This window comes from Falco biarmicus, chromosome 14 (assembly GCF_023638135.1).
Source record: "Falco biarmicus isolate bFalBia1 chromosome 14, bFalBia1.pri, whole genome shotgun sequence".
NCBI classification, from domain to species: domain Eukaryota; kingdom Metazoa; phylum Chordata; class Aves; order Falconiformes; family Falconidae; genus Falco; species Falco biarmicus.
Genome location: NC_079301.1, coordinates 10,976,843 through 11,001,228, shown reverse-complemented (window position 1 = coordinate 11,001,228; position 24,386 = coordinate 10,976,843). Strand labels below are relative to the sequence as shown.

At 47.0% G+C, this 24,386-nt stretch overlaps 1 protein-coding gene across 2 annotated transcripts; it reads right to left on the bottom strand.

Annotated features, from left to right (window-relative positions):
* Positions 1 to 625: 625 nt before the first annotated feature.
* FOXO4 (forkhead box O4) lies at positions 626 to 24,386 on the bottom strand. Of its 2 annotated transcripts, XR_008825444.1 has the most exons (4): positions 23,297 to 24,386; positions 12,112 to 13,353; positions 9,686 to 9,885; positions 626 to 6,626 (listed from the first exon to the last, which is right to left on the bottom strand). XR_008825444.1 is itself a non-coding variant. In XM_056359547.1 (3 exons), the coding sequence occupies exons 1-2, from the start codon at positions 23,693 to 23,695 to the stop codon at positions 12,130 to 12,132; spliced, it is 1,623 nt and encodes a 540-aa protein (XP_056215522.1). In that variant the 5' UTR covers positions 23,696 to 24,381; the 3' UTR covers positions 626 to 6,626; positions 12,112 to 12,129. The 2 variants fall into 2 exon arrangements, 1 of the variants encoding a protein (XP_056215522.1); XM_056359547.1 differs by lacking the exon at positions 9,686 to 9,885 and having other exon boundaries at positions 23,297 to 24,381.

Sequence of the window (24,386 nt, the reverse complement as noted above, 5' to 3'; positions counted from 1 at the left end):
TACTTGCCTTATGTCAAGGTACCTTAAGGTACCTAGCTGAAGCTGCCTCCTGCCCGGAGGCCTCTTACCCACTTGCATACCTCTGAGCAGTCCCAAGGAATGACCAGGCTTCCACTCTGACATTCGTATCACCTTTGATGGGCAGCTCCAAGCCATTATCTTCTAATATAAAAAAAAAAAAAATGCTCCTCAGCTGTAGTAACCTTTTCTAATGGAGGATTTAGGGTATGCAAGCAAGGATAAAAGCTCACTCACATGCTCATCTGTCCTAATTAAGTGTCAGCATCTGCTTGTGGATGGGGTGGCTGAAAGAATAGAGTAGCAGCAAATCCATCTCTATTCCTAGAGATAACTGGTAGAGTTGCTGACACTCAAAAGATTAATGTAGCTACATAAAATGAAGAGTCTGCCAGCAAGTTGTAACAAGGGGCTCTACATACTGCAGAGCATACTGGACACTTTCAGGGCTGTCACACCGCAACCCTTCCACCTCTGGCCAGCTAAGGGGTATTTGGCCAAGGGGTGGCCCTAATAGGTGAGGAGGAGGGAGGAAAGAAGCCAAGGGCCAGGAAAAAATAACTGGTCCTCACCAGTGAAACAGAACAAACCGCATGAGACACAGAGCAGAGGATTACAGGTTTTTATTTGTCAAACATTCTCCCCTAGTCTAGCACATTCTACAGTCTTGCTAGCACAGATGGTAACAAAGAGCCTGTAATGATTCAGAAGTTACACTGCTACAGAGAGCAAACAAAAGCAGAGATTTATTATGTAAAAAATGTATTGTGAGAAATGGGTGAAAGAGTGCAGAGGGGATGGGGTGGAAACTATGTCAGCTAGTGGTGCCTGCCCTGTGTGCAGCAGACATCTGTGCTAGCAATGCAGAAACCCTTCCTGGGATCACACCAGGTGAACACTCCACTGTGCTGGAAGCATCATTTCACAGAACCATCCCCATTGCCTCATGAAAAAGGCTCCTTTCAGGAGAAGTGACCTGTCTTCTATGTAGCCAAACCTCTCAAGGCACCTTGGGGAGCACCACAGGGTAGCACCACACAGAGCACCACGGCACCAGCTGCGAACATCCCCTTCTACCACACACCGTAATGCTGCCTTAGCCACAGAACCATAAATGCAACACTATCAGCCCTTTCACCTTCAGCTTCTGCTGCCTCATCTCCCTGCTTTACCCCACAACATTAGATGCAATTTTGATTCCATCAGATTGTTTTCCATTGACTACAGACACATCCAGAGCGTGAGGAGAGAAATTAAGGCTACTGAAGAGTGGGGATCCCTTTCTTGCAGGGCAAGCAACTGTGGTGATGGGTTACCACAGGCTACCGAGCTTTCACATGGGCAGATCTTTCAGGTTTCAAGACTCATCTCTTGCTTGCTTTTCCCACACTAATTACAACACGTTTTTCATTAGACATGCAGGTGAGGCAAACCCTAAGCTATCTCTGTTCATGCTTATGTCCCAGAGTTGATTGATTTGTTGTGTAGGGTTTTGGGGTTCTTTTGTTTTTGCCCTGCCCCCCCCCCCCCCTTTTTTTTTTTTTTTACAATGGGTACAAACTTGCACATTATTTTGGTGACAGTCCAGGACACCACGCTCAAGGCACTCCGACCCCTGGCACCAGACACAGGTTTCTCATTCCTGGAGCAAGGCTAGCCCTGAAGCATTTGAGTGTGGCTATAAATAAGCAACTAAGTAAGAAAATTTAAAAATTATGATCTACATAAAAGCTTTCTAGGCATTTCCTTTGGAAAAGCTGATTAGTACTACTTGCTTCTAGTATGAGCCTCATTTATGAATACACCCAGGCTCTGGAACTCTCCCACTGCTTTCATTTCTCTCACTTACCAGGATGATTTGACTGTTGTTTTTAAAGCAGCACAGGGTAGGGGATGACATGTTTTTTAGACACACCAAGGAAAATTAAAGGCTCTAAGAAGCTTTCAGTACTCCAAGCTCTCATAGGAAGCTGGTAGTAAAGTATGCTTAAGTTATAAAAAAGGCTCAAGCAATCTGCTAAACCCAGGTGTAAACAAAATCAACAAGTCTGCCTCCTACTACGCTCCATGGACCTAGTTAACCTGAATCCTTTGCGCCCCGTGCTGCATGGTGGCTTCATGCTGTGAAAGATGGCATTTAATCCTCTGGAGACGAAGAAAGTTGTTACCCGAGCTCAGCAAGGACAAGGAAAACACAACACAACATACGGCTTCACGCCAAGAGTGCCCTGCCCACTCCCAATAGACACTTATCCAGAAGCATCACTCCCCATGTCACCGGCCCCCTCCCTCCCCACCCAGCTCACAGCTACTCTCAAAATCCCAGCCCAATCCTTCATTAGAGCAAAAACTAGCCCACAAGTATGGGGCCCGCAGTGCTAAAGCAGAACAAAGATTCAACAAGACACTACCCTGAATCCAGCAGCAGTCAGTAGCAAATGCTTTGGGCAAGAATACAAAACACTGGACAAATATTGGGCGACCCTCTGCCAGGTACAGCCTTTCAGCAAGCAGCAGTTTAGGAACTTCAAAAGTCTCCTGTGTCCTATAAGGAAATATCCCAGGCTAGAAAAGCTCAAGGTTTACAAAAAAGAAGTTATCTGTGAAGGGACTGGAGAACTCCTGAATTCTCTGCACCCCAGCCCTCCATGCCCATGATCCAAGCTATCCTGCTACACATACAAACAAGAAGGCAAGTGCCTGCCTGAGCCTGCAACATTACATTCATGGTTTACCGAGCACTCCTGAGCACTGTTAGTCCTCTGAACACCATCCTCATCACTAGCATGCTCTCAGGCTTCTCCAGCCACTGTCTGCTCCTGTTGTGCTGAGGAGACAGTAAGCACCTGCGTGGACAACCGCAAGACAGACAGCACTGTCAGTGCGCTCGTACAGCAGGACTCCAGCCAGAGATGCTCCCGTCTCCAGTGCTGCCCCCAGGACAGCTGACTCCCCAGGAGTCTGGCCTGGGAGTATAAAAAAAAAAAAAAAAAGATAGGTTGTCTATTCCTTGATGAAAGGACAGAGTGTCTTATGAACTCACGTTGTAGGGCACCAGCCACGATGAGCCTTGGTGTACTTGGGCTGCAGCTCCTTCAGCTGGAAGAGGTTGAGGGCATGTACTAGCCGAGAGCATGTCAGACCTCCCAGGGCACTACTCAAGTGTTCGGGGCCAGCCTCTCTGCAGTCAGAGATCAGGTCAGGTCCCTAGTGCTGTCACACCTAGAGGACACCTTGCAACAGTATGAAGACAGCACTTCTTCCCCACAGACCAATCCAGCCAGAAACAGCTCATCGTGGATCTGCAGGTCTGAAGCGCTGGTTACTCATGTTGTCCTTCCTATGGATTTGGGGTCTGTTTTCATGCGAAATGAGCTAGAGATTCACACAGAGCATGACCACACGTACTGATGTCTTGTCCTTTGATCCATGGCTATGAAGTACAGGTAGCCAGTCAACTTGCTCTGAAAATCACAGGATTCATTTCCCCTCAGAGCCCAAGCCGACAAGATGGCCTATTATCTGCCAAATAACACAAATCCCTCCAGATCCATTAGCTGAAGCCCTGAACAGCTGATTCTTATGTGCAACACATGCCATCAGGTGTTTGTGGAAAGGTTATCTATCCATTTGTGTAATGAGCTAACTGCAGTGAGAATGTGCATCCACAATTCAAGCCTGCAAGACCTGGGATCCCAGCTTTGGATCTGCCTTTTTATTTGTTTGTTACAATGAAGTATGGCCAGACATGCAGATTATGGGTAAATCTGAAACTTGTCACCATGAGGTCTCTGCCATGAAGGCAATCTTCAAAGCAAAGGTTATCTAACTATAGCATGGTCTGCCACCAAAGCCTTTGAAAAGATAAAACTGCTGATGATTCCTTGTGGCAGGTAACCAGACAAACCACTCCTGTTCCAATCTCCACTCAAATGAAAATGAAATTAAACCCATTAAAACAGAGCAGACGAGGTGGTTGTACTGGGTCTGGCTGAGTCCCATAACAGCCTTCAGTGCTGTGCTTTGTATTGGTGGCTGGAGAGGTGCTGGTAACACAGCAGTGCTTTGGCTGCTGCTGAGCAGCGCTCCCACAGCATCACGGCTGGGGGTGGGCAAGATCTTGGGAGGAGACATAGCCAGGACAGCTGACCCAAACTGACCAAAGGGAAATTTCATACCATAGAATGTCGGCTCAGATGTAAAAGCTAAGAGAAAGGAGGAGGGGTGTGTATGTGGTGGCATTTGTTATTTACGATATTTGTCTCCTGGAGCAACCGCTACACATACTGAAGCCCTGCTCCCCGGGAAGTGGCCAAACATGGCCTGCTGATGGGAAGTAAAGAATAACACCTTTTGTTCTCCTTCACTTCTGCACACACACCTTTTGCTCTTGCTTCATTAAACTGTCTTTACCTTGACCCACAAGTTTATTTTTTCCACCTTACATTCTCCTCCCTCTTCTGCTGAGGAGGGGAGTTATAGAGTGGCTTGGTGGGCACCTGGGGTCCAGCCATGGTCAACCCACCCATGAAAACAGAGCAGACAAGGTGGTATAACAGTATGGCTCATTCCACTGCATGACAAAAACCTTCTGAACAGAAGCCATGCCACCTTCAGAAAGCATTGGAGAGGCTTTCTGCCAGACCAAGCCTACCAGAACACTATGAAAGCACCATGTCTCCCACAGACCCTGCCACTGTAAACACCAAAAACGTAACAGGAACATGCCAGCTAATGCTCTGAACTAACCTCTTGAGTCCTAGCTTCTGGCCTGCAAGAACAAAAAGACAGGGCAGGACCCCAGGCATATCCCCCGAGGGTGTGCCTACAGGTTTCAAGTTCCACAGAAGTAGCAGAAGCTTCAGGAGGAAAACAAAAACCTTTGGAAACCAAAAAGCAAGCTATCAAATACAACAGACTGTTGTCCATAAGGGTTACCAGAGTGTCAGCATATCTAGCATGATGTAGTCCACACCATCTTCTCAGCAGATGTGGGAATCTGTCCTATGTATCAGCTGCAGTCCAGCTACTTAAGGGATTAGCTGAGAATGAGCACGTTGTTAATGATTAGCATTCTTTAACATCGTGCTCTAGGCTTGGTGGGAGTGCCCAGCTGAGGAAAGAGAAGCTTTCTGCATAGCTGTGGCTGAATGCCATGCCACGCAGGCACCTTCTGCCTGTTCTGGGGAGAGCAGCCATTCCCCAGTTACATTGTGGTGCCCTTCCCACTTTTCCAATGACATTTTCAGCTTCTTGACCCAAAATGCCTTAGGCCTGTCCCCTCCCATACTGTAGTGTTATCTGGTATCAAGGGGACAGATGCAGCAAATGCGGGTTTTTTAATCCAATAATCTCATTTTCAATTAAAATATATAATATATATATTTAAAAAGGTTTAGAAAAGCTTCTATGTAATTTGCAGCTACTTTTACATATAGATTACAATAGTGTACAACTCTTCCCCAAGGTGGTTTGAAACCACAGGGACCTGCCAATTCTTTCCCCTCAGTCACACACATCAAATATCAAATGCGTTTGTTCTTAATACAGCTCTGAAAAAAGAAGTCTGTCACTGGTACCTTCTCAGAGGGAGAGATGCCTAAAACACCTGATGGGGACACACTTAACATTGGCTTCATATTCACTGTAGAAAGTTCCCAGATTAGTAAAAAAATATTTCATCTATAGAAAATGCCCTTCTGAAAAGCATCCAGGGCTCTGTTAAGGCCACACCCAGGCTTTCCATTTCTCTGCTGTAGCAAGACAGATCAGAAACAAACCCAAAATGATGTTTTTATGTCCCAGAAACAGCTATTAGCATCTGTGCTTATTTTACAGCAGCCTGGTGTATCAGGAAAGTGCTGAGAACAGCATAGAGACTTCTTGAAACATGCTTCTGATTCAATGGGGCTCAGTTGGCACAGCGAAAAACTCCATGTCCTCCTGTTCCACTCAGGTGGACAAGAGGAAGCCTTCTACACTGCAGTCACCACCCCTCCCTGCAGAACAACAACGGGTGCTCCCAAGATGGGCACACTGAAACCAACCCCCTGAAACAGCACACCCTTTTCCCACAGGGCTTCCACCAACAAGCTCCTTCCAATTCCTCTGCGAGTCCGTGGGATACCAAATGCACATCTGGTGGTTTAATCAAAATGGCCAACTACTTTGCCCTCGAGGGCAAGCCAAGTGAGCGCAGAGCCAGTCCGAGGCACGGGAGACTTTCTGCCATAGCAGAGAGAGAATAGCTGTTGAGAGATTCCTCCAGCAAACCCAGCTCCTCACATGGGAAAACGCTATTGCCTGGCACAGAGTCTTCTGGCCGAGGTTTTTACCAGGGCTCCTCTTTGGACAGGTACAGACCAGGGTTTCTCCAGATGGCCCAAGGTGGGGTCAGGTTTGTAGGAAGAGCCATGGCACGTAACAGGATTATTATTTTTAAACTCTTCCTGTTGCAGCCAGATGCAGGTTGTCCCTTCTTCCCAGGCGGGCAACCCCTTCTGCCCAAGGTGTGGTGTGCAGGGAAACCGAATCCAACATGCTTCATTCTTTTCTCTGCCAGGGGTGGGAAGTGAAGTCAGAACCCGATGTTCAAAACCTGAAGGACACTAGGAAGAAGAAAAATAGAGTGAATGGTTAGATCTCAGCTTCAGCAGGAATCCTCGACACATAAGGAAATTACTATCAATCAGCCTCTGCTGCTCAAAGGATGCCAACTTTCAGCAAGGAACAAACAGATCACAAGAGACCTTGATCAATGGAAAGTCAAGTGGAGGATGCAACTGCTCAGCTCCAAGCTTCAGAATATAATTGAGACACAAAGACAAAACAGAAGCACAAAGGTCAAAAGTAAGCACTTCTGTAAGCTGAAAGACCCAGGGCACTGCAAGATAAAGAGGTTTATAGAAGGACTTGGTTATTGCAGGAAAGCAGCATGGAAGAGGAAAATTACTCTTCACTTTAAGAAACTACAACTATCAATTGACAGGGAAAAGGCTAAAAAAGGGATTTTTAGAGATCGTACACTTAAACTGCTTATGCTCACCCACTAAAAGAAATCCTGTATCTACCCATGAATAATTAAGCATTTCTAGATATCTCATTCCCCTGCAAGTCTAAAGATCCCTTTTCAGGTCTTCTGCCTCACCTCAACCAAGCTGCCTGTCGTGGTTTAACCCCAGCCAGCAACTAAGTACCACACAGCTGCTCGCTTACCTCCCTCCCGCCTCCAGTGGGATGGCGAAGAGAATCAGAAAAAAGGTAAACCCCATGAGTCAAGATAAGAACAATTTAATAATTGAAATAAAGTAAATTATTATAACAATAATAATAGCAGTGAGAAGATGGATAACAAAAAGAGAAATAAAACTCAAGAAAAAACCCAAACCAAGACAAACCCCAAAACCCTGCACAAAACAAACAAGTGATGCACAATACAGTTGCTCACTACCCAGTGACTGATGCCCAGCCAGTCACCAAGCAGTGATTCCCCTCACCCCCGGCCAACTCCCCCCAGTTTGTATACCAAGCATGACATCCTATGGTACAGGATATCCCTTTGGCCAGTTTGGGTCAGCATTCCTGGCTGTGCCCCCTCCCAGCTTCTTGTACCCCTCCAGCCTTCTCGCTGTTAGGGGATGAGAAACTGAAGAGTCCTTAACTTCGCATAAACACTGCTTAGCTATAACTGAAACCATCAGTGTGCTATCAACACTATTCTCATACTAAATCTAAAACACAGCACTGCACCAGCTGCTAGGAAGAAAATTAACTCTACCCCAGCTGAAAACAGGACATTGCCACAACTCACTCAAACAAGCCTTTGAATAGGTCTAAACACTTAGGACACTGACATAAAACCTCTATTGCAGGTCTGTGATTCACTTTAGAAAGCAGAATAGTGAGATAAATGAGGGGCATCCCATCAGTTGCATTCAGCAATAGTGAGCATGAAACAAATTCGCAGAAAGGGAAAGAGGCACCAAGAGTGAATGAGCCCTAAACGAGACAAGACAGGAACTTTAAACAGAAGCCAGAGCAACATACTACTTTGGGAAACTGCAAGCTGATGAGGGTTTTATTTATTTATTAATGATCTGGTAGACAAAATACAGCATTTGGAACAAAGGGAACTAGATAGAGCACAGCAAGAAAACCATGACTTCACACCAAGCTGGGCAAGGGATAGAGTTCTCCAAGGTATAAAGCTATAGGGAGTCTAACTGAACAACTAAAGATCATTAACTAATGTCCACCAAAAGAGTGGATGGACTTTACACTTGTCAATGAGGCACAAACTGTACCACTGTACAAAAGAGGCAATTCTATTCCCATGTATTCCTCCTACTGGCTTGCAGAAATACGTAACAGAGGTGGATGAACAAGCCCCAAGACCCTGAGCTGCTCAGAGACAGCCGGGTGGCCACCCACACTTCCCATGACTGGAATGGAGGACACTTGAATTAAGTGCTGAAGGCAAGAGTGGTTGCCTGTGATTGAGCACCTGCATGCCACAGTCTAATTCTAGCTGTGGCTACCCTTCTTCCATGACCTGGCTCGCTAAGGCTCCTGGAAGTCACTGTATGGCTTGCACAACCAGTGCCTTAACCAGTGAATGGCAGGTTTACAACTGAGCTGTAGCTACCAGACAACAGCAGCAGAAATTGTAGAATTTATATTTTTCCTGGTCAAGGAAAGTATTCACACGCTGACTTTCTTCCTCTGTGGCTAAATAACTAGGTTAGTGGGTGTTGCATCACTGCTGGGCAAGGCAAAGTTTCAATGTTTGATCTCTAATCTCCTAGCAAAGACACACAGGGTTCAAACAGACTCCTGGTGAAGCCGTGGACAAGCTCTTCAGCATTTAACTTGCAAGAAGGGGTGAAGTCATGTCAGCTTTGAGCACCATGGCTAACATCAACTAGCTTGTATCTTCCCAAGTGCTACAGAGAGACTACGTACTTGTTCCTAAAGATCTTCTCTTGCCTACAAAAAGTATCTCTCCAGCTTCAGTTTCGTTCTGGCTGTTCAAGTTGCTGAGTGTAATTACTGGCATTTATTGATGAGCAGTTTTTGCTCAGTGTTATACCTGTAACTGACCCCAAAAGCTACAGGTTAAACCCACAGTAACTACCCAGGACAGCTTTAGGCTAGCAATCAATTAAAGTAGCTTTTGCCAATGTGAATTAAAAAAAACAAAAAACCACATTCATAGGAAGGATGTGAAAGGAAAAAAGCCTGGCACACTGGAACAATATATACAGTGACAGCCATGCTTTCCCTGCACAGTGATTTCCAAGGAGGGACCCCTGAGAACTCACTGCAGTAACAGATTCAGAGAAGGGAGAGATGACACAATCTTGACCTCGTCACAGACATTGATGTCTGCAGCTCACGTGGTTTTGGAATTTGTAAATTTGTGAAAACATTCTGCCTTCTTTTCCCAGGGTCCTTCCTGGCCTCCAGGAACCCTCCTATTTCTCTCCATATACACCCTGTTCCCCCTTTCTTAGAAACCTGACCCACCTCTGTCTTGGCAGCATTTTACACAATACTTGCTCTCCTTTGGGAAAAAGTGCCCCTTGATCCCCTTCCATGGATTCCAGGATACAGGCAAAACTGAAAAGCTTTGCAAAGCTCAGAAAAAGCAAACAATCTAAGGACATACTAAAAGGCTCGACACAAAGCACGCTGAATGGGGCGTTACTTCTCCAAATGCAGTACTGCTGGTAAGAATTGTTCACTGGGAAGGCATGTAGGAGCTACACTTTCTGCTGAAACAGGATACCCGTTCAGAGCTTGCTCCAGATCTCGCTCCTTTCTTGGTGAGCACGTGTCCAGCGTATTTCCCAGAAAGTATCACTTCAACTTCACGCATGGAATAAAGCAAATCCAGGGTGTTAAACATCAGATAGCTCCCCTGTTTTGATTAAGCAATCCACATGCTAAGTATGGAATAATATGGGACAGGAACACAACCATGCTCTTAAGAGCTCATGTTCTCCCTCCTAAGTGTTTGATTATAGCCACATCTTCAGCAGTACTAGACCTTACCCTCGGATAAACATTCCTTCAGCTTCTCTGCTTCACCCTCAAAAAACAGTATGCCTGGTATTCTGTGGACAGAGGTCTTGCCTATCCAACTCAGATAATTAATGCATCCAGGACTGCAGGACGGTTTGCCTATGTTTTGAAAACACCCCTGTGCAAAACACTTCAACCCTACAAAGTCAATGTATTCCCCAAATATGATGGCCTGCCCTAGCATGGCATGAAAAATAAAAAAAACAAACCAGCCACAAAAGCTCAGAGCAATATCTAGTGGCAACACTGCTCAAAAGGTCACAGCCTCTGTCACTAACTTGCAGACAGTCCTAACACGGGTTGAAGGATGCCAATGTTTTGTCAACCAAATTTGTCTCTGAAATCAAAACTGAGTTGCCATATTCCACCTGAAGTCAGGATATTCAATTTAAGACATACACTTAGTAACTCAGTAAAAGCACAGTTAACAAATGCACCAGACTATAAAAAGCCCTGTAACAGAACAGAAAAGCTTGATTGTTCCTCCTTCTTGCTACAGTGAAGTTAGATCTGTTAAGTAGGGATAGAACATTACTAATAAATGAAATCCTAAGCAGTGTGGTGGGACTTGGAATAAAAGGAGTTAAATTGTGTTTCAAATGTCAGTATATAGTGGTGGATCAATAACGTTCACTGGGTTTAAGTACCACTGGCTCAAAGGACAGCATTTCACATCGTCTAAACCCAAGACACTTGTCTAGAATGGCTATATTGGGACAGTGCAGGAAAATATTTAACTTAGTATGTGGTCTCCAGCATGAACAGCAACAGAGATCACCAGAAAAATTAGGCTGAAATGGGCCTCCAAAGGTCACCTAGTCCAAACCACCTCCAGGTTACTCAGGTGCCTAGGAAAGAGTATTAAGGTCAAGTACATGATAATTTCAATCTCCATCATTTTGAAGCTCAAGGGCTTCCCACAGCCGAAGCAGTATCTTCATTTTGCCCTTATTTCTGCCGGCTCAGCTGGCCAGTATTAGGCATTGCATTTGCAACACTAACAAGTGCCACATCTACCTCCTAAACAGGAAATATTCTTGGCAAGGCTTCCTACTTTTCAACCAACATCCAGCCTATGCTCCAGTCCATAAAAAACCCGACCATTTTCTATTAGCTAATTGAGCTCCAAGTGTGAAGTACACCTTCAGCTCCATTTCTCTAATTCTTCAACTGCCTCAGCTCTTTAGCACTTCAAATCAGGGTGTCACACCCTCAGAATAAGTCATTTTTAACTCTTGTTCTCATATACACTATCTGCCAAGCTGACTTCAGAAATTTTTGTGCAAATATGAAAGATCACTGAAGAAGCAGCTTTGCTGTGAATGGGATAGCACCAACACATCCCTCCTCCTTCCATCTCCCTCCACACTGCAAACTCCCCTTCCCATTCTCATTCCAATAATGGGTACATCGGCAATTCAGTAAATGCTGATGAGCCAACTTACCAGACTTTACAGGCACTATCCCAGATAAGGAGAGGGCAAAAGGTCTGGTAACAGAGTGATTGTGTCCTGCTGCAGGCAAAGCAGGCAGTCATGACACAGACACACTTTGCAACTACACATACTGAAAAATTTTGCAAGGGTAATAACCTGAACAGAAACACAGTGTGTGCTCGGCTCAGCCCAACCATCCTGTATATATAGGATCATGTCTTTATGGAAGAGCATATGCTTACATGTCAGCTTCAGAGCCACAGACACTGCATGGCAGAGATTAACGCCCTGCAACACAGTCATCTTTGGTAACAAGAGACAACAAGAGTTTCATTCAGGTTACTGCTTTACTCCATAGAGGAGTTTACTACCCAGTAAGTTAAATCTACCTACCTTTACACAGCTTTTTCTCCTTCTAAAAAGGGAATGTGGCTCTCCCAGAAGCTTTTTACTGAAACACCACCTGTGCTTCCAAAGAGGTATCTTGTAACTGCTGCAGAGTTGGGCACAGGAACCATCCCAGACAGGGCTGTTCCCACTATAGAGCTGTACCATTTTACATAACTGCCCCTACCTTTTTGTGCTCCTGAAGTTAACTTGGTACCCAGGTATGGTTGGAGGCCTGTGAGGTGCTGGGATAGCTGGGAGTAGACAAAATGGGTTCAAAATTAAAGTCCAGTCCTTCTCCATCCATGAGTTCACTGTTGATTATGTAATCCATATCACATTCGAGGTTCTCCATGTACATGTCAATGTCCAGGTCAGTGGGCAGCCTGTCCTGGTTCAATCCCAAGGGAGCAGGGCTCGCAGAAGAAAGAAGCAGTGGACTGCCCAGCTGGACTGACTGGGTAGTTGTTGCAGAAACAGGAGCCTTCAAACTGGTGATGCTGGCAGTGTTTTGAGGAGATGTTACTATGGGAAGCGTTGATGGCAAAACACTGGCACTGACTGGTTCTGCCTGCCGCTCTGTAGGCTTTCCTCGTGGATTGCCTGAGGTCATCTTACTCTGGGCAGCTTGTCCACCTAGAAGCAGAAGAGTTCGGCTGCTCATCCTGTTACCAGACTGAGGGAGAACTGGATCGACCTGAGTCATCATAACATCCCTCGGAGGCGGAGAGCTGGGTGTCAGAAGAGCTTCCAAGGTCTGAGGGGCAGAGAAATGGCTGACCGAACTTTGCAGCGAGATATCAACAGGGTTAAACAGGGAATTGCCAAAAGTAGTGGTCTGACCAGCTGCACTTGGGCTCCTCAAGGAAAAGCTGGAATCTCTCTGGATCTGACCACTCGAGGCAGACTGCTGGGTAGGTAACACAGATGAGCTGGGAGACATCAAATTTAACCCATCGATGAGTTCAAGCTCCTCAGTCACAGTTGGTGGAACATTGCTGGATGCACTGGAGTATACCAGAGAAGGAAGCAGCTCTTCATCGTGAAGGTCATCCTGCTCTGTCAAGATAGGAGAAAGCCTGGCACTAATGGTGCTTGCATTTGAACTGGTTCGAGGCCGGAAGGTGTTCCACATGTCAGAGTCCTCATTGCTTCTTGAGGATGGGCTCCCAGGCCACTTAGGGAATTGGGAGCCAGGACTGTCAGCAGTAGATTCTGGAGCAGACTGGAGAGGAGGCTTCTTTTTGGATGCTTTACTTCTGACTTTTGCAAGTTTGCTGCTGTTGTCCATGGAGGCAGCTCTTCTTCTTGGTGCTTTTCCACTTTTACCACCCTCAGGATTGAGCATCCACCAAGAGCTCTTCCCTGTAGCTTCATTATGGACTTTAATAAACTTGCTGTGCAGGGACAGGTTATGTCTAATAGAGTTCTGGAAAAAACAAGCCAAAACCAAGATATGAGGACCTGACAGTTGACACACTTCCCACCTAGAAACTTCACAAGCATGAACACATTCAGACAATATCCAGAGAAAAAAAGATGTAACAAAGACCTACCCATAAAAATCTGCTATTTCTGCTCAAACATGCTTGACAGCACTGGCAAGCAGTGCCATGTCCCACTGCAGCACCAAGGGTGAAACTACCATTGACAACTAGCGGCTTCCAACTAGCTGAACACTAACACAGAAGCGCTTTTCAGGGCCATACAGAATCTGCGAAAACTAAGTATACTACACAGCAAGTAAGCAATTCCCAAACACAGCTTGCAACTTCAACATGAGCCTAACTGAATCTGAGCTAACGCTGCTTCCCATCCTTCTGCCAACCCTATTAGCCAGCATAAGCCTGGCTGAAGTTTTAATTTTTATATGGCTAGCTTTCAGATAGATTCAAGCACAGCACAGCAGTGAACCAAATAGACTGGGTAAAGGGAAGTAAGAAAACACTTCTAATTCAGTACACCTATTACCATCTTTATCCTAACACCAGAGAAATGAGAGAAACTTTGTGGAACAAGAGTCCTAGTTATCCTGGAACCTGCCAGCCTCGCTTTGCAAGGAGGCAGTACACTTTCCTCTGTGTACATTTCTAATGGGGTAAGATGTTCAGCAGATAGTACACTCCCACACAGTACATGCCAGTTTTAGCCTCTCCCATCTTTCCATTTGGCAAGGCACGCATTCCTTGCCTCTCCCAAGTCCCTTATTTTGGTTTAGCTTTGCTGGAAATTGCAAGCTAACATATATGTAACACCACCAAACTGAATTTTCATCCTGCAACTGATAAAAGTCCCCAGTATTTTAGAATTAGCAAGTAATAATCTCACTGTTTGAGCAGATCCTCCATGAACTCCCCTTGAGACCTGTGTCATGCATTTGTTTCATATTTGCATTTAATTTGTTCAGATGGTCAAATTAGCCATCATTAAAATGTGCTACGCTGCTAGCATAACAGAGGTCCAAGAGCAACATCTTTTTCATATAAACTAAAAGGTATACTGCAGCCTTCAGCCTTCATGCGTACTCTCCTAATTCGGAACCAAGTTAACTGTGCTTTTATCATCCTTTCCCACCACCTCTGAACACAGTTCTTTCCTGCCTGCTGCTTTCCCTCTCCCCACCCTTTTCCTCTCAGACAAGTCCTCATCATGCTAATTTTGGCCACCTCACCAAAAGTACTATCCTAGAACAAAGCAGATGCAGATAAACAATACAGGCAAAGTGGAAAGTTTTCATGCAGAGGGAAGGAGATGCAAGACTTATTCTGTGAGAGCTTTCATTTTAACCTCTGGCCGTTAAGGACTTGGAGAAGACTGGCTGTTTGTTGTGATTGGCATCAAAGAATACATATGCTCTTACTTGGAAAGCACCCCAAGGGTTACTGCGGAACCAGGGCCTGACGGAACATGTGTCAGTCAATGCTCTTACATAGTTTTATTATTTGAGTCGCTCACAGTAATAGCTATACAACACTCCTGCTTGGCATCTTGTCTTGAATTGTAATTTAGACTGGTACCCTGTCTCCCAAAAGACTGTTGCTTTCATTTCCAAAGAATCCCCCTCCCCTTTTCCCAATGTGCATGCTTTCAAATGCATACTGCTACAGCAATAAGAACCACTAGGTTGTCACTAATTCTGCATTTATTCTCCTAAAAATAATCTGTGAACTTATGATGACACCCAGTCCCATCAGGCGTGGCCCAGTAACTTGCACACACAGTGCACTTTTTGGAGTCTCATAACCATCCATATTTAGCTCCACTTCGTAAAATGGAACTTTAAACCAATAGGCTCAGGATTTCAAAATTTCACAACAAACTATATTCTGTTTTTTTCTCATGTACGGCTATAGGTTTTAATTCCTGTGCCAACAAAAGCACACTGCATGGGTGCAAGCATTTCAGCAACACTGAAACCTCAAGAAAATTAGCACCACTTTGCGTATCATAAGTGACAATTTTAGTAACTAGTTTTCTAGGTTTTTTTCGCTGAAAAGCAGCTTGAAATAAGACATCTTGGAATAAGACTAGGATTCACATGAACACAGATAAGTGAAGCCTGGTACCTTTTATGAAAGAGTCTCAAAGTCCTTTTACATGTTACTGCTAAAATGACATAACAGCTCATAGCTGTAGAAACAGATAATTGCTGTACCACTCCTTCCTTCCTCATCTTCAAACTCTCCTCCTCTCCTCTCATAACACAAGCACCTATGACCCTATGAGCTAGTTCAGAGAGCTAACCCAACCAAAAAGCAGCCTCATCCTTCCCTTAAAATTACTGTTCCTGCCTCTCTTATCTCTGCCTGCTTTTTGAACTACCTCACTGTGGGGGTCAAGCACTGAAAACTAAGGAAGAGAACGGCATGTGTGGTTGGAGGCAGAGGAAAAAACTCGGAACACGTTTTACATTAGGGTTAACTGCTGTCAGAACTGCAATACCCAAGTTATCACTTCTCTAGTGATTATTAGCACCTCTCCTGCAGACTTTGCAAGGCAGCTCACCACTGCAGCATGCACAACTATAACCCACAAGCATGACTGAGCTTGCCTGCATATGGGAGACTCAAGTCCAGAGAGTCCCAAAATACAACTGAACCAACACACCTACCAGCCTGGGTGCTGTAAGACGGCACAAGAGATTCACACTTGCATACCACACGCTCCCCAGCACAAGAATGCATCTGCTAGAATGATTTAATATACCTAACATATGGAAGGCACCCTCAAATCTCATTGAGAAAGTGAGGGACAAATGAGTTATGCTAAAATAATCACAGAACTCCAGGTCAAACCTGACAGGAAAGGAAATGACAGACTTCAGTCACCCAGGCAACCCTGACGTATTTCCTTTCTTGATGGTAAGCAACTCAAACCAGAAACATATAGATGACAAAGTTTTTAGATGCTCAACCTCAGCAGTGCAGGAGCATCCCAGCTGGTCTGAGCACCTGCAAACCACACAAGGTCTTGACTCTGGAACATCTTCGACCATAAGGAAGCATGACGTGAAGGAAGAGGTACAGGCAGGAATCCTTCAAATTCTTAAGGACCTCTTGAACAATTAGTTAGGGGTGGTTATTGCTGTTTATTCAGCTACCTTACAGAAGTTCTTACGGCTATATATTAAGTATTATAGTGAAAACAATGCCAGTCTGTGTGTCTGTACCCATCACAGATCAAAGATGATTCCTGTAAACCACATTCAGACAAAATCATTCTGAAAATCATCACAGATATTATACAAAAAATTAAAATTTGGTTAGAAACATTTATTGTACACTGAAGGGTGGACCATTCACTAGGTTCCAACCACTGCATGTACAAGCTAGGATGTATGGGCCTGCCACAGAAGTGTGGCTACCAGCACACAAAAACTATTTCCTAAATCTCAGTTACCACAACAATAAACCCACCTTCTTTGATAAAATCTCCTAGCCCTATTTAAAGGATAGGAACATTCCTCACCATTGTGCCAGGCCTGCCCCACCAGCATCAGGGCTGCTGTGCATGCTGCCCAGCACCGAACAGTGCCTCAGTCTCAGAATGGGGAATTAGCCATGGGAACTGGCCGCACAACCAAGCAGTCACCTACCTGGGCAGCCTTCTGGACAACCGCCATAGACAGCAAGATTCTATGGAAAATGCACAAGTGGGTCATACAGAAGACAGAATGCCAGTGACAGCCTTCCCAGGGGACTATATGGCTTTGTAGGTAAGGCTGAGCTTATCTACCATGAAACTGAAGTTTTACTCAGGTTGGTTGGTTTGTTCAGATGTTAAGGCTCCTCACACTAAAAACAAGCTTAAGTTCACCCTCCTGCAGTGTACTTTCCTCTAAGCACTGATGTGACAAGAGCAGAAGGAGGCTTTTGTGCCCTGCCCAGAAGAACTCGTCCATGCAGCAGTGGTGCATGGACTGTGCTAGCAGAGTGCTCAAGGCCAAGCACAAGTCATGCTGAGAAAGACCTAAGAAAGAGTAGCTATCCTTGGAAATTCTGTGCTTGCCCATATTTGCCTGGATTTTCAATCACTGCTCCCTAGTGCCAAAGCCATTCTTCTGGAAAACATCAAGTTGCTACTACAAACCACAAAGGCACCAGATTTCTTCACAAAAAAGTCTCTCTCAAGAATGAGCGACTGGGAGGAAAAAAAAGCTATGCAATCACTGCAGCTGCTTGTAATATACTTTGCCTCGGAGGCATACAAAGAACATGGTCACATCCCAGCACAGGGCCATGTTCCAAAGCCAGGCCTATAATTGTGCGGAATTATCATTTGCCATGGCATTCTTGGGAGGCTGCAAGGGGAGAATGCCCCACCTGCTGCATTTGTCAGTGCCTGTCTCAGCACTCACCCAGCCACTTGGCTCCAAAGGCTTCAGGGAAAAAAAAAAAAAAAAAAAAATCATCATTGCAGAGATTTTGCAAAGTTACGCTCCAGCAAGTAAACAACTCCTCCAGAGCCAGGGAGCTGAAACATTCCCCCAGCAATCCCCTTCCAGAAGGCACACGTGAGCACAGACGTCAAGCTTGGCAGATGGGGAGCTGTATCTTAGGAAGAACATTTTCCTTTCTGTAATCTTTCAATGGCAGCCCAGAAGAAAGTCCTAGCTCTCTAAAAAGCAAAGACTGAGGCGATTTGCAAGTTTACCAAGACAGGCAGGCATATACAACAAAAGCTGATCAGGATTAGATAGAGCAGAAGAAACTTGTTGGAACAAGTAATACCAGCAGCCCAGGAGCAGCTTTCTCTGAGGACTGCCGGGAAAACTAAGCCATGCTGCAAGGAATAATCTTTCAGCAAAGCAGCTTTCCAGAACAAACTGGCAGGGAGCTGGAAAGAGTAACAGCAAAAATCTTCAGGTACTTTTACTGGCATTGCACAGGGCAGACAGACTTTTGCCAAAAGATAATCTCTCCCCCACTTCTGAGGGGGACAGCTACACTCTAAGATTTCAAATGAAAATTAATTCAAGGCATTATACCTTCTTTGGGAGAAGGAGCTGTTAACATCACTTTAGTGAGGGCTAAGTATATGCTGCTACGTTGCCATGGTAGGCCCTCGCCATAGCTGACCACTTGTCACAGTTTTATCCCACCTGAGAAACAGGACACACGGTGACCCCACACGCACACCATTGTCCTGCTTCTGTGCACTGCCACGGCCTCATGTTTCACATCCAGCGCTTCACCATCCTCCCATCATCAACACCCTGCCATGCCCAGCTCCTTCCCTCCCTCTTCGCCAAGCCCTCACTTAGGCCAGCCACCATTTAAAGGACTAATAGAATTAAAAGGTAAAATATTCTATTCAAAGAAAGACCGATGGACAAAAGCATCCATGCTCCTCAAGTTTCCACACTAGACTCTTCACTATAGCCTCTGAACAACCATCATTCAGCTTCTGTTTGTTATTTCCCCCTCCTGCTTTAAGAAAACCCAGCAAGGCTGTCAGCAGCTGGGACAGAGAACATCTCCCCACTGCCAGGACTAAGCACATCGCTAACGCCACATGAAGGCATTTGGGGGCATACAAGGTAATGGCAAGAGTCCAGTAGTCAACATGCCAAGAAACAATAAACTTTTCATCTTTACCAAAACAAGCATTCACATACTTTCGTATCCACTGAACTGGAATTTATTTGCAAGGTGTGAAGATAACCTGGCAGAACCTACCAGCTGCAGCACAGAAGATATAGTCCAGAAGATGGACAGGTTTGCCTTTGTCTGCTGGCTTATTACTCTTTCATGGAGGGGCTTCAGAGGGACACAGGATGAGCGGCTGCTCCAACCTGAGGGAGCTCTGCACGAGGCCTGCCAGAAGGTCAGACACCCTAAGCCCTGGGGGAGCCCAGGGACCTTCAGAACCAGCACTATGGCACTGCAGGGCAGTGAAGTCTGTCATCACAAACTGAATTGCAGGGTACAGGCAAGGAAGCACCTAAGAGCCCTCAGCCAGGTCTCCTAATCTGGTCAACAGTCAGTATCAACTATGGGCAATATGGATGTAACACAAGTGTGGAATAGAAGTGTTTAAAGTAAAATGCTGACCGCTATATAATGAAGATTAAGAGCTACCTGAGTTTCTAGAGGGATGACACCTTCGGTTTCAGACAAGCAGAGTGCTTGGTAATTTTAAATTCATAATAGAGCTACTTGAGTTGTTGCACATATGCTTGTGTATATACATATACACATGTGAATCAAAGTGAATGCAGAGTACCAGAACGCAGAGGTGTGACTTCAGCCTCCTGTACCTAATGTGATACTGTGGAATCATTTATTCTTTCCTTTACATTGCACGCATAGGAAACACCTGATTTTTGCTTTAGTGAAGTGCCTTTGGAAGGTGAAAAAGATGGGTTTAAAGTTCATTCTGTTCCTACAAAGGGAAAGACAACAGCTTTGGGAGGATACACAATGTTTCACTGAAAAAGACTAGTTCTTAACCTTGCTCCTCACGTGTCAAACTTACTCGTAGATGTGAGAAGTGCAACCACCAGTGCAAACTGCTTCAGCGGGGTTTATGCACTTCTAGTTTATTCAAAAACCTCAACACCCTCCTCCCCCAAGTAATCTCAAAGCCAGAAGGAATTTATCCTCTTATTCACTGAGCAGCTTGCAAAGCACCAAGGGGAGGATTACAAAGGAGCCCTATGACACACCCCTTGAAGGACACTTCTGCCTTTCAGGCTGGTTAATTCTTGGCTTTGGCTGAATTATTGCAAGGAAAGGACAGACTGCACACCCAGCAAATCTGTCCTTTACAAATTGCTTGAAGCAGTTCAAGAACAGCAAACACCACCTTCCTCGAAAACACAGATTCTTCCGGAATTCACAGAGGTTACACCACACCCTGGCAGTCTGTAACAGCTGTATTTCCCCCAATTGTATAGTAGGACAGCTGTAAAGTAATTATGAAGCAACAATGAGTTTATGGGGTTTATATTAACTAAAGTAATTTTAATAAAATGTTTTTAAAGACACATTTATTTTAATTTCCCCATTTAGAATTCTCTGTCAGAACTACACTACATTCAAATAGGACATTATCAGTACAGTTCTGCCCAAATACTAGAACTCTAGGAGCTGTTGTACCTTAACAGGCATCAAAATGCTACATCAGCATTTAGCAGCAGTTCCACATTATTTTCCTTTATTCAAACTCGTGCTGTTAAAACCTGAGAAAACAAAGCTAAGACAACTCAAGAAGTTTTTATTTTACTTTACAAGTTAAAAAAAAGAAGCAAGCAGAGCTACACAGCTCTAAAAATAACAAGGAACAGTGAAAAAAAACCAACAAAAACAGGCAGGTCCATTCCTCAACTGCAGAAACATGTTTTGCTTATTCCATTTGTCTTAAATATAAAACATGCACCTGTAAAATTTCCACTACATCTACAAAATCAAACTGATTTGATTGATTCCACATCTTTAAAACTGTAAATGTCTAACCTCCCTTCATCTAATGCACCTTGATGCAAATAGACTAAAGTAAAACAAACAAAACCTCTTGCAAATCTATGTGTGTTAACATAAGGCAAGACTAGAAGTCAGAGCTCTGTGGTCACACGTGATAGGGCACGCATCCTGCCAAGCCCTGCCAACAGGATTTGAGAGAGCGAGCAGGAAAGAAAACTGAGCAAAGGGAATATACCACAGCCCCTTTTACCTCTCCTGGCCACGTAAGATTAACTGCCTACTTCCTACATAGCAATCCAAACGCTGGTAATATTTGTTAAAAATGAAAACAAGTTTTAATGAGTTTCCCCTAGCATTTAAACAGTTTCAACTGTATTTATACCATGGTTTTCTGTTTGCTGGTTAGAATCAAGGGTTTTAAACTGCTTTAATCATAACGGCAGGCTGATTCCCACCACAGCTGCTGTTGTTCTGCTGTCCCTCATCTTTCCTGGCAGAAAGATTCTGTTCTCTCCCTGTACTAAAGCCAGCCTGAGTTAGTCCATTCCCAGGCTGAAAAAGTACAAACGAATTTCACACTGAAAAGTCATCACAGAACAGCTACAGCAACAGCCTCTGAGCAAGCACCTCAAGCAACCCTTGTATGTGCACAAATTCTCATCTCTGCCTTTCTGCAAGTTAAATCCAACTGTACGTGTCCCAAAAGAGATACATGATTACAGCACAGGGTAAAACCAAAGACTGATGGTCCTATTACATGTAGTGAAGGACACTTCACTATATTCTTCCACCTTCCCCACGATATCCAGGGATGCATTTTGGAAGCCACAGTGAACTTTAGTCTAAGGCACTACTGCCAAAGAGATACAGACACATCCCTGAAGAGAAAATGCACAATTTCCATAGATTGTCTGCAAAATAACATGACTAGACAGCAGCAGCAACATACCTAGGACAAGGACAACATACCTAGCCTGAGGAAGCAAGAACTATCTTCCAGCAAGATCATTAAGTCTTCTGAACAGAAAGAAAATGCACCCAAATACTCTCCCAAATCAAAACTTAGTAAGGAGGATTCAAATGACAAAGGAGGAAAAAAAAAACCAGTCAATTTTAGTCAGACTATATGCACTCTCAGGGAACTAACTGTCCATAAGCCAGATAAGTGGGAAAGGTGAAAAGTTTTCTATCAACCCGTGCCAGCCTAAGCTGTGACAGCTGTGTCCCTCTCACCGCACTCCTACCCCCTCTCAAGCAAACATCCACTCTCATGCAACCACATGGTGTGCCACTTCAGAGAGCTGAGCCAGCTGAAAGCTAACCTACCAGAAAAAGCTATTATTTTTTTTTTTTTTAAATTAACTCTGTGCTGACTTACTGCTCAGTCACAAAGGCAGAGGAACTGTGGCTGGAATCACAGAAACCCCAAACCACACCGGCTCGAGCTGCCAGAGAACTGCAGCACGGACGAACTGCTAACCAACACCGCAAATGGAGAGCTCCACTGCAAACAAGAGCGTGGCATTAAGCGTAATTCCAGTCTGCAAGGAGAGCAACAGGTCACACTCTTTAGACTCTTGTCACTGTAGCATCCACTGCAACACATCAGGACAGCCCCAGGTACTATTTTGCAAGGCAGCACTCACATGTCCCTTTCTCTTTGCTGGAGTTCATCTGACTGTAGAGAAGGGGAACAGCAGGCTGCCACCTGCAGAGCACGGAAACAAGAGTTTAGCTCTTGCCACAGAGCTTGGCACGTGTCTATTTCCAGGGCGAGAGGAGAAGCCACCACCAAGACTCTGGAGCAGCATATCGCTTTCCCTTTTCCCAACTCCTGCAGAGGTACCCAGCACTAGCACCACCTGGCACCCTTTTTCAAGGGAACCTCTTAGAAGTCAAGAACGCCTGCTACGAAACTGTTATTTCGATTGAGCTTTAGCACAGTCCAGCGAAAAAGAACAACGACCCCGTATTAAAAACCCTTCCAGCTGACGCTCTGCCTTGCACAGACGCTTAGCTACAGCCCTTACACCGCCGCTCGCTCCTCTCCCGGAAACCTTTCCGAGCCCAAAGGGTGCAAGAGGCAGCCCCGCAGGGCCCTGCCGTAACCGCCCAGCCCCATGACACCACCACCCACCCCCGCCCCAAGCCCACTCCTCCCCGCTCCCGCCGCACCGAGCCGGGGCCTGGGCAGGGCCCGCGCAGCCCCTGCCCCGCTCCCGGCCGGGCACACCGCGCCAGCCGAGCGCGGCGGGCAGGGCCGCGGCCCACGCGCTGGCAGCGGGGCCGCCCGGCCAGGGACGAACAGCGACAGGTGAGCGTGGGGCTGGCGGCGGGGCTGCACCGGTACCGGCTTGGCGGCGGGCAGGCGCCCCGAACAGCCGCCCCCCGCCCGCCCCGGCGGAGGCCAGGCCCGTCCCTCCCGCCCCGTCCCGGCTCGCCGCGCACCTTCCAGCCAGCAGAACTGTTGCTGTCGCCCTTGTCCTTGAAGTAGGGGACGGAGCGGACCATCCACTCGTAGATCTGCGCCAGCGTGAGCCGCTTCTCGGGGGCGCTCTCGATGGCCTGGCTGATAAGCTCCGCATAGGACTGGTTGCCCCAGGCGTTGCGCCGGGAGCCGCCCTTCCGCGCCGCCGCGCCGCCCGCCCGCGCCCCCTCGGCCCGCCCGGGCCCTGCCGCCGCGCCGCCCGCGCCCTCCTCCGCCGCGCCCGCCGCGCCGCCCGCCTCCGCCGGCGCCGCCGGTAGCTCGGGCCGCGGCAGGGGCCAGGTACAGGAGCGCGGCCGGCTCTGTGGCTCGAAGTCAGGGTCGATGTCCGGCGCCACCGCGGCGCCGCCCGCCTCCGCCATGGGCGCCCGCCTCAGCGCCGCCGCCACCGGGTCTGAGTCGCTCCGGCACGGTGCATCGGCCCGGCCCACCGCCCCTTTGTGAGACCCAGGCCCCGCCGCCGCCGCGCCGCTCTGTTTACCAGGGAGCAGCGCCGCGCCCTGCGCCTGCGCGCGTGGGGCACGCCGGGAGCCGCAGTCCCGGCCAGGCGGCGGCGCGCGGCCCGGCCCCGCGCGCGGACTGCAGTGCCCAGCGGCCCCCGCGCCGCGGGGCGGGCCGCGGCCTCCGCCGGCAGCGCGTGGCAGGCGGCGCCCTGGCGCGACTACAACTCCCAGCGGGCACTGCGGCGGCCGCGCTTACATAACCCGCTGCGCCGGTCTGCGAGCCCGGTGCGTCCCCATCCCCAGTCGCTTCTCCGTCCGCGCGGGAGCGCGCCCCCTAGCGCTCTGGGGCCTGCGGCTCTGGGACCGCCGCTCCCTCGCGCCGTCCCGCCGCGGACAGGAGCCCGCTTCTGGGACATGCCCAGCACGAGGTGTAACGCGCCCCGCGTCCCGGTGCCGGTCCGCTCGTCGGAACCGCGACAACCAGGTTCCGGCGCGCCGTGCAGCGCCCGGAGCTGGCCCCGCCCAGGGCGCTGTATGGCTCAGTCCCTATGTACGTTTTGAGTCCCAGCGGCTCGGCTCCCAGCTCGAGCGCCCAGCGCAGCCAACCCGG

Excerpts from the sequence above, each read along its gene's own strand:
- FOXO4 (XM_056359547.1), bottom strand. The coding sequence starts at position 23,695 with ATGGCGGAGGCGGGCGGCGCCGCGGTGGCGCCGGACATCGACCCTGAC. Across the intron at positions 13,354-23,296 it reads ACAGTTCTGCTGGCTGGAAG|AACTCTATTAGACATAACCT; the intron begins GTGCGCGGCGAG and ends TGTTTTTTCCAG.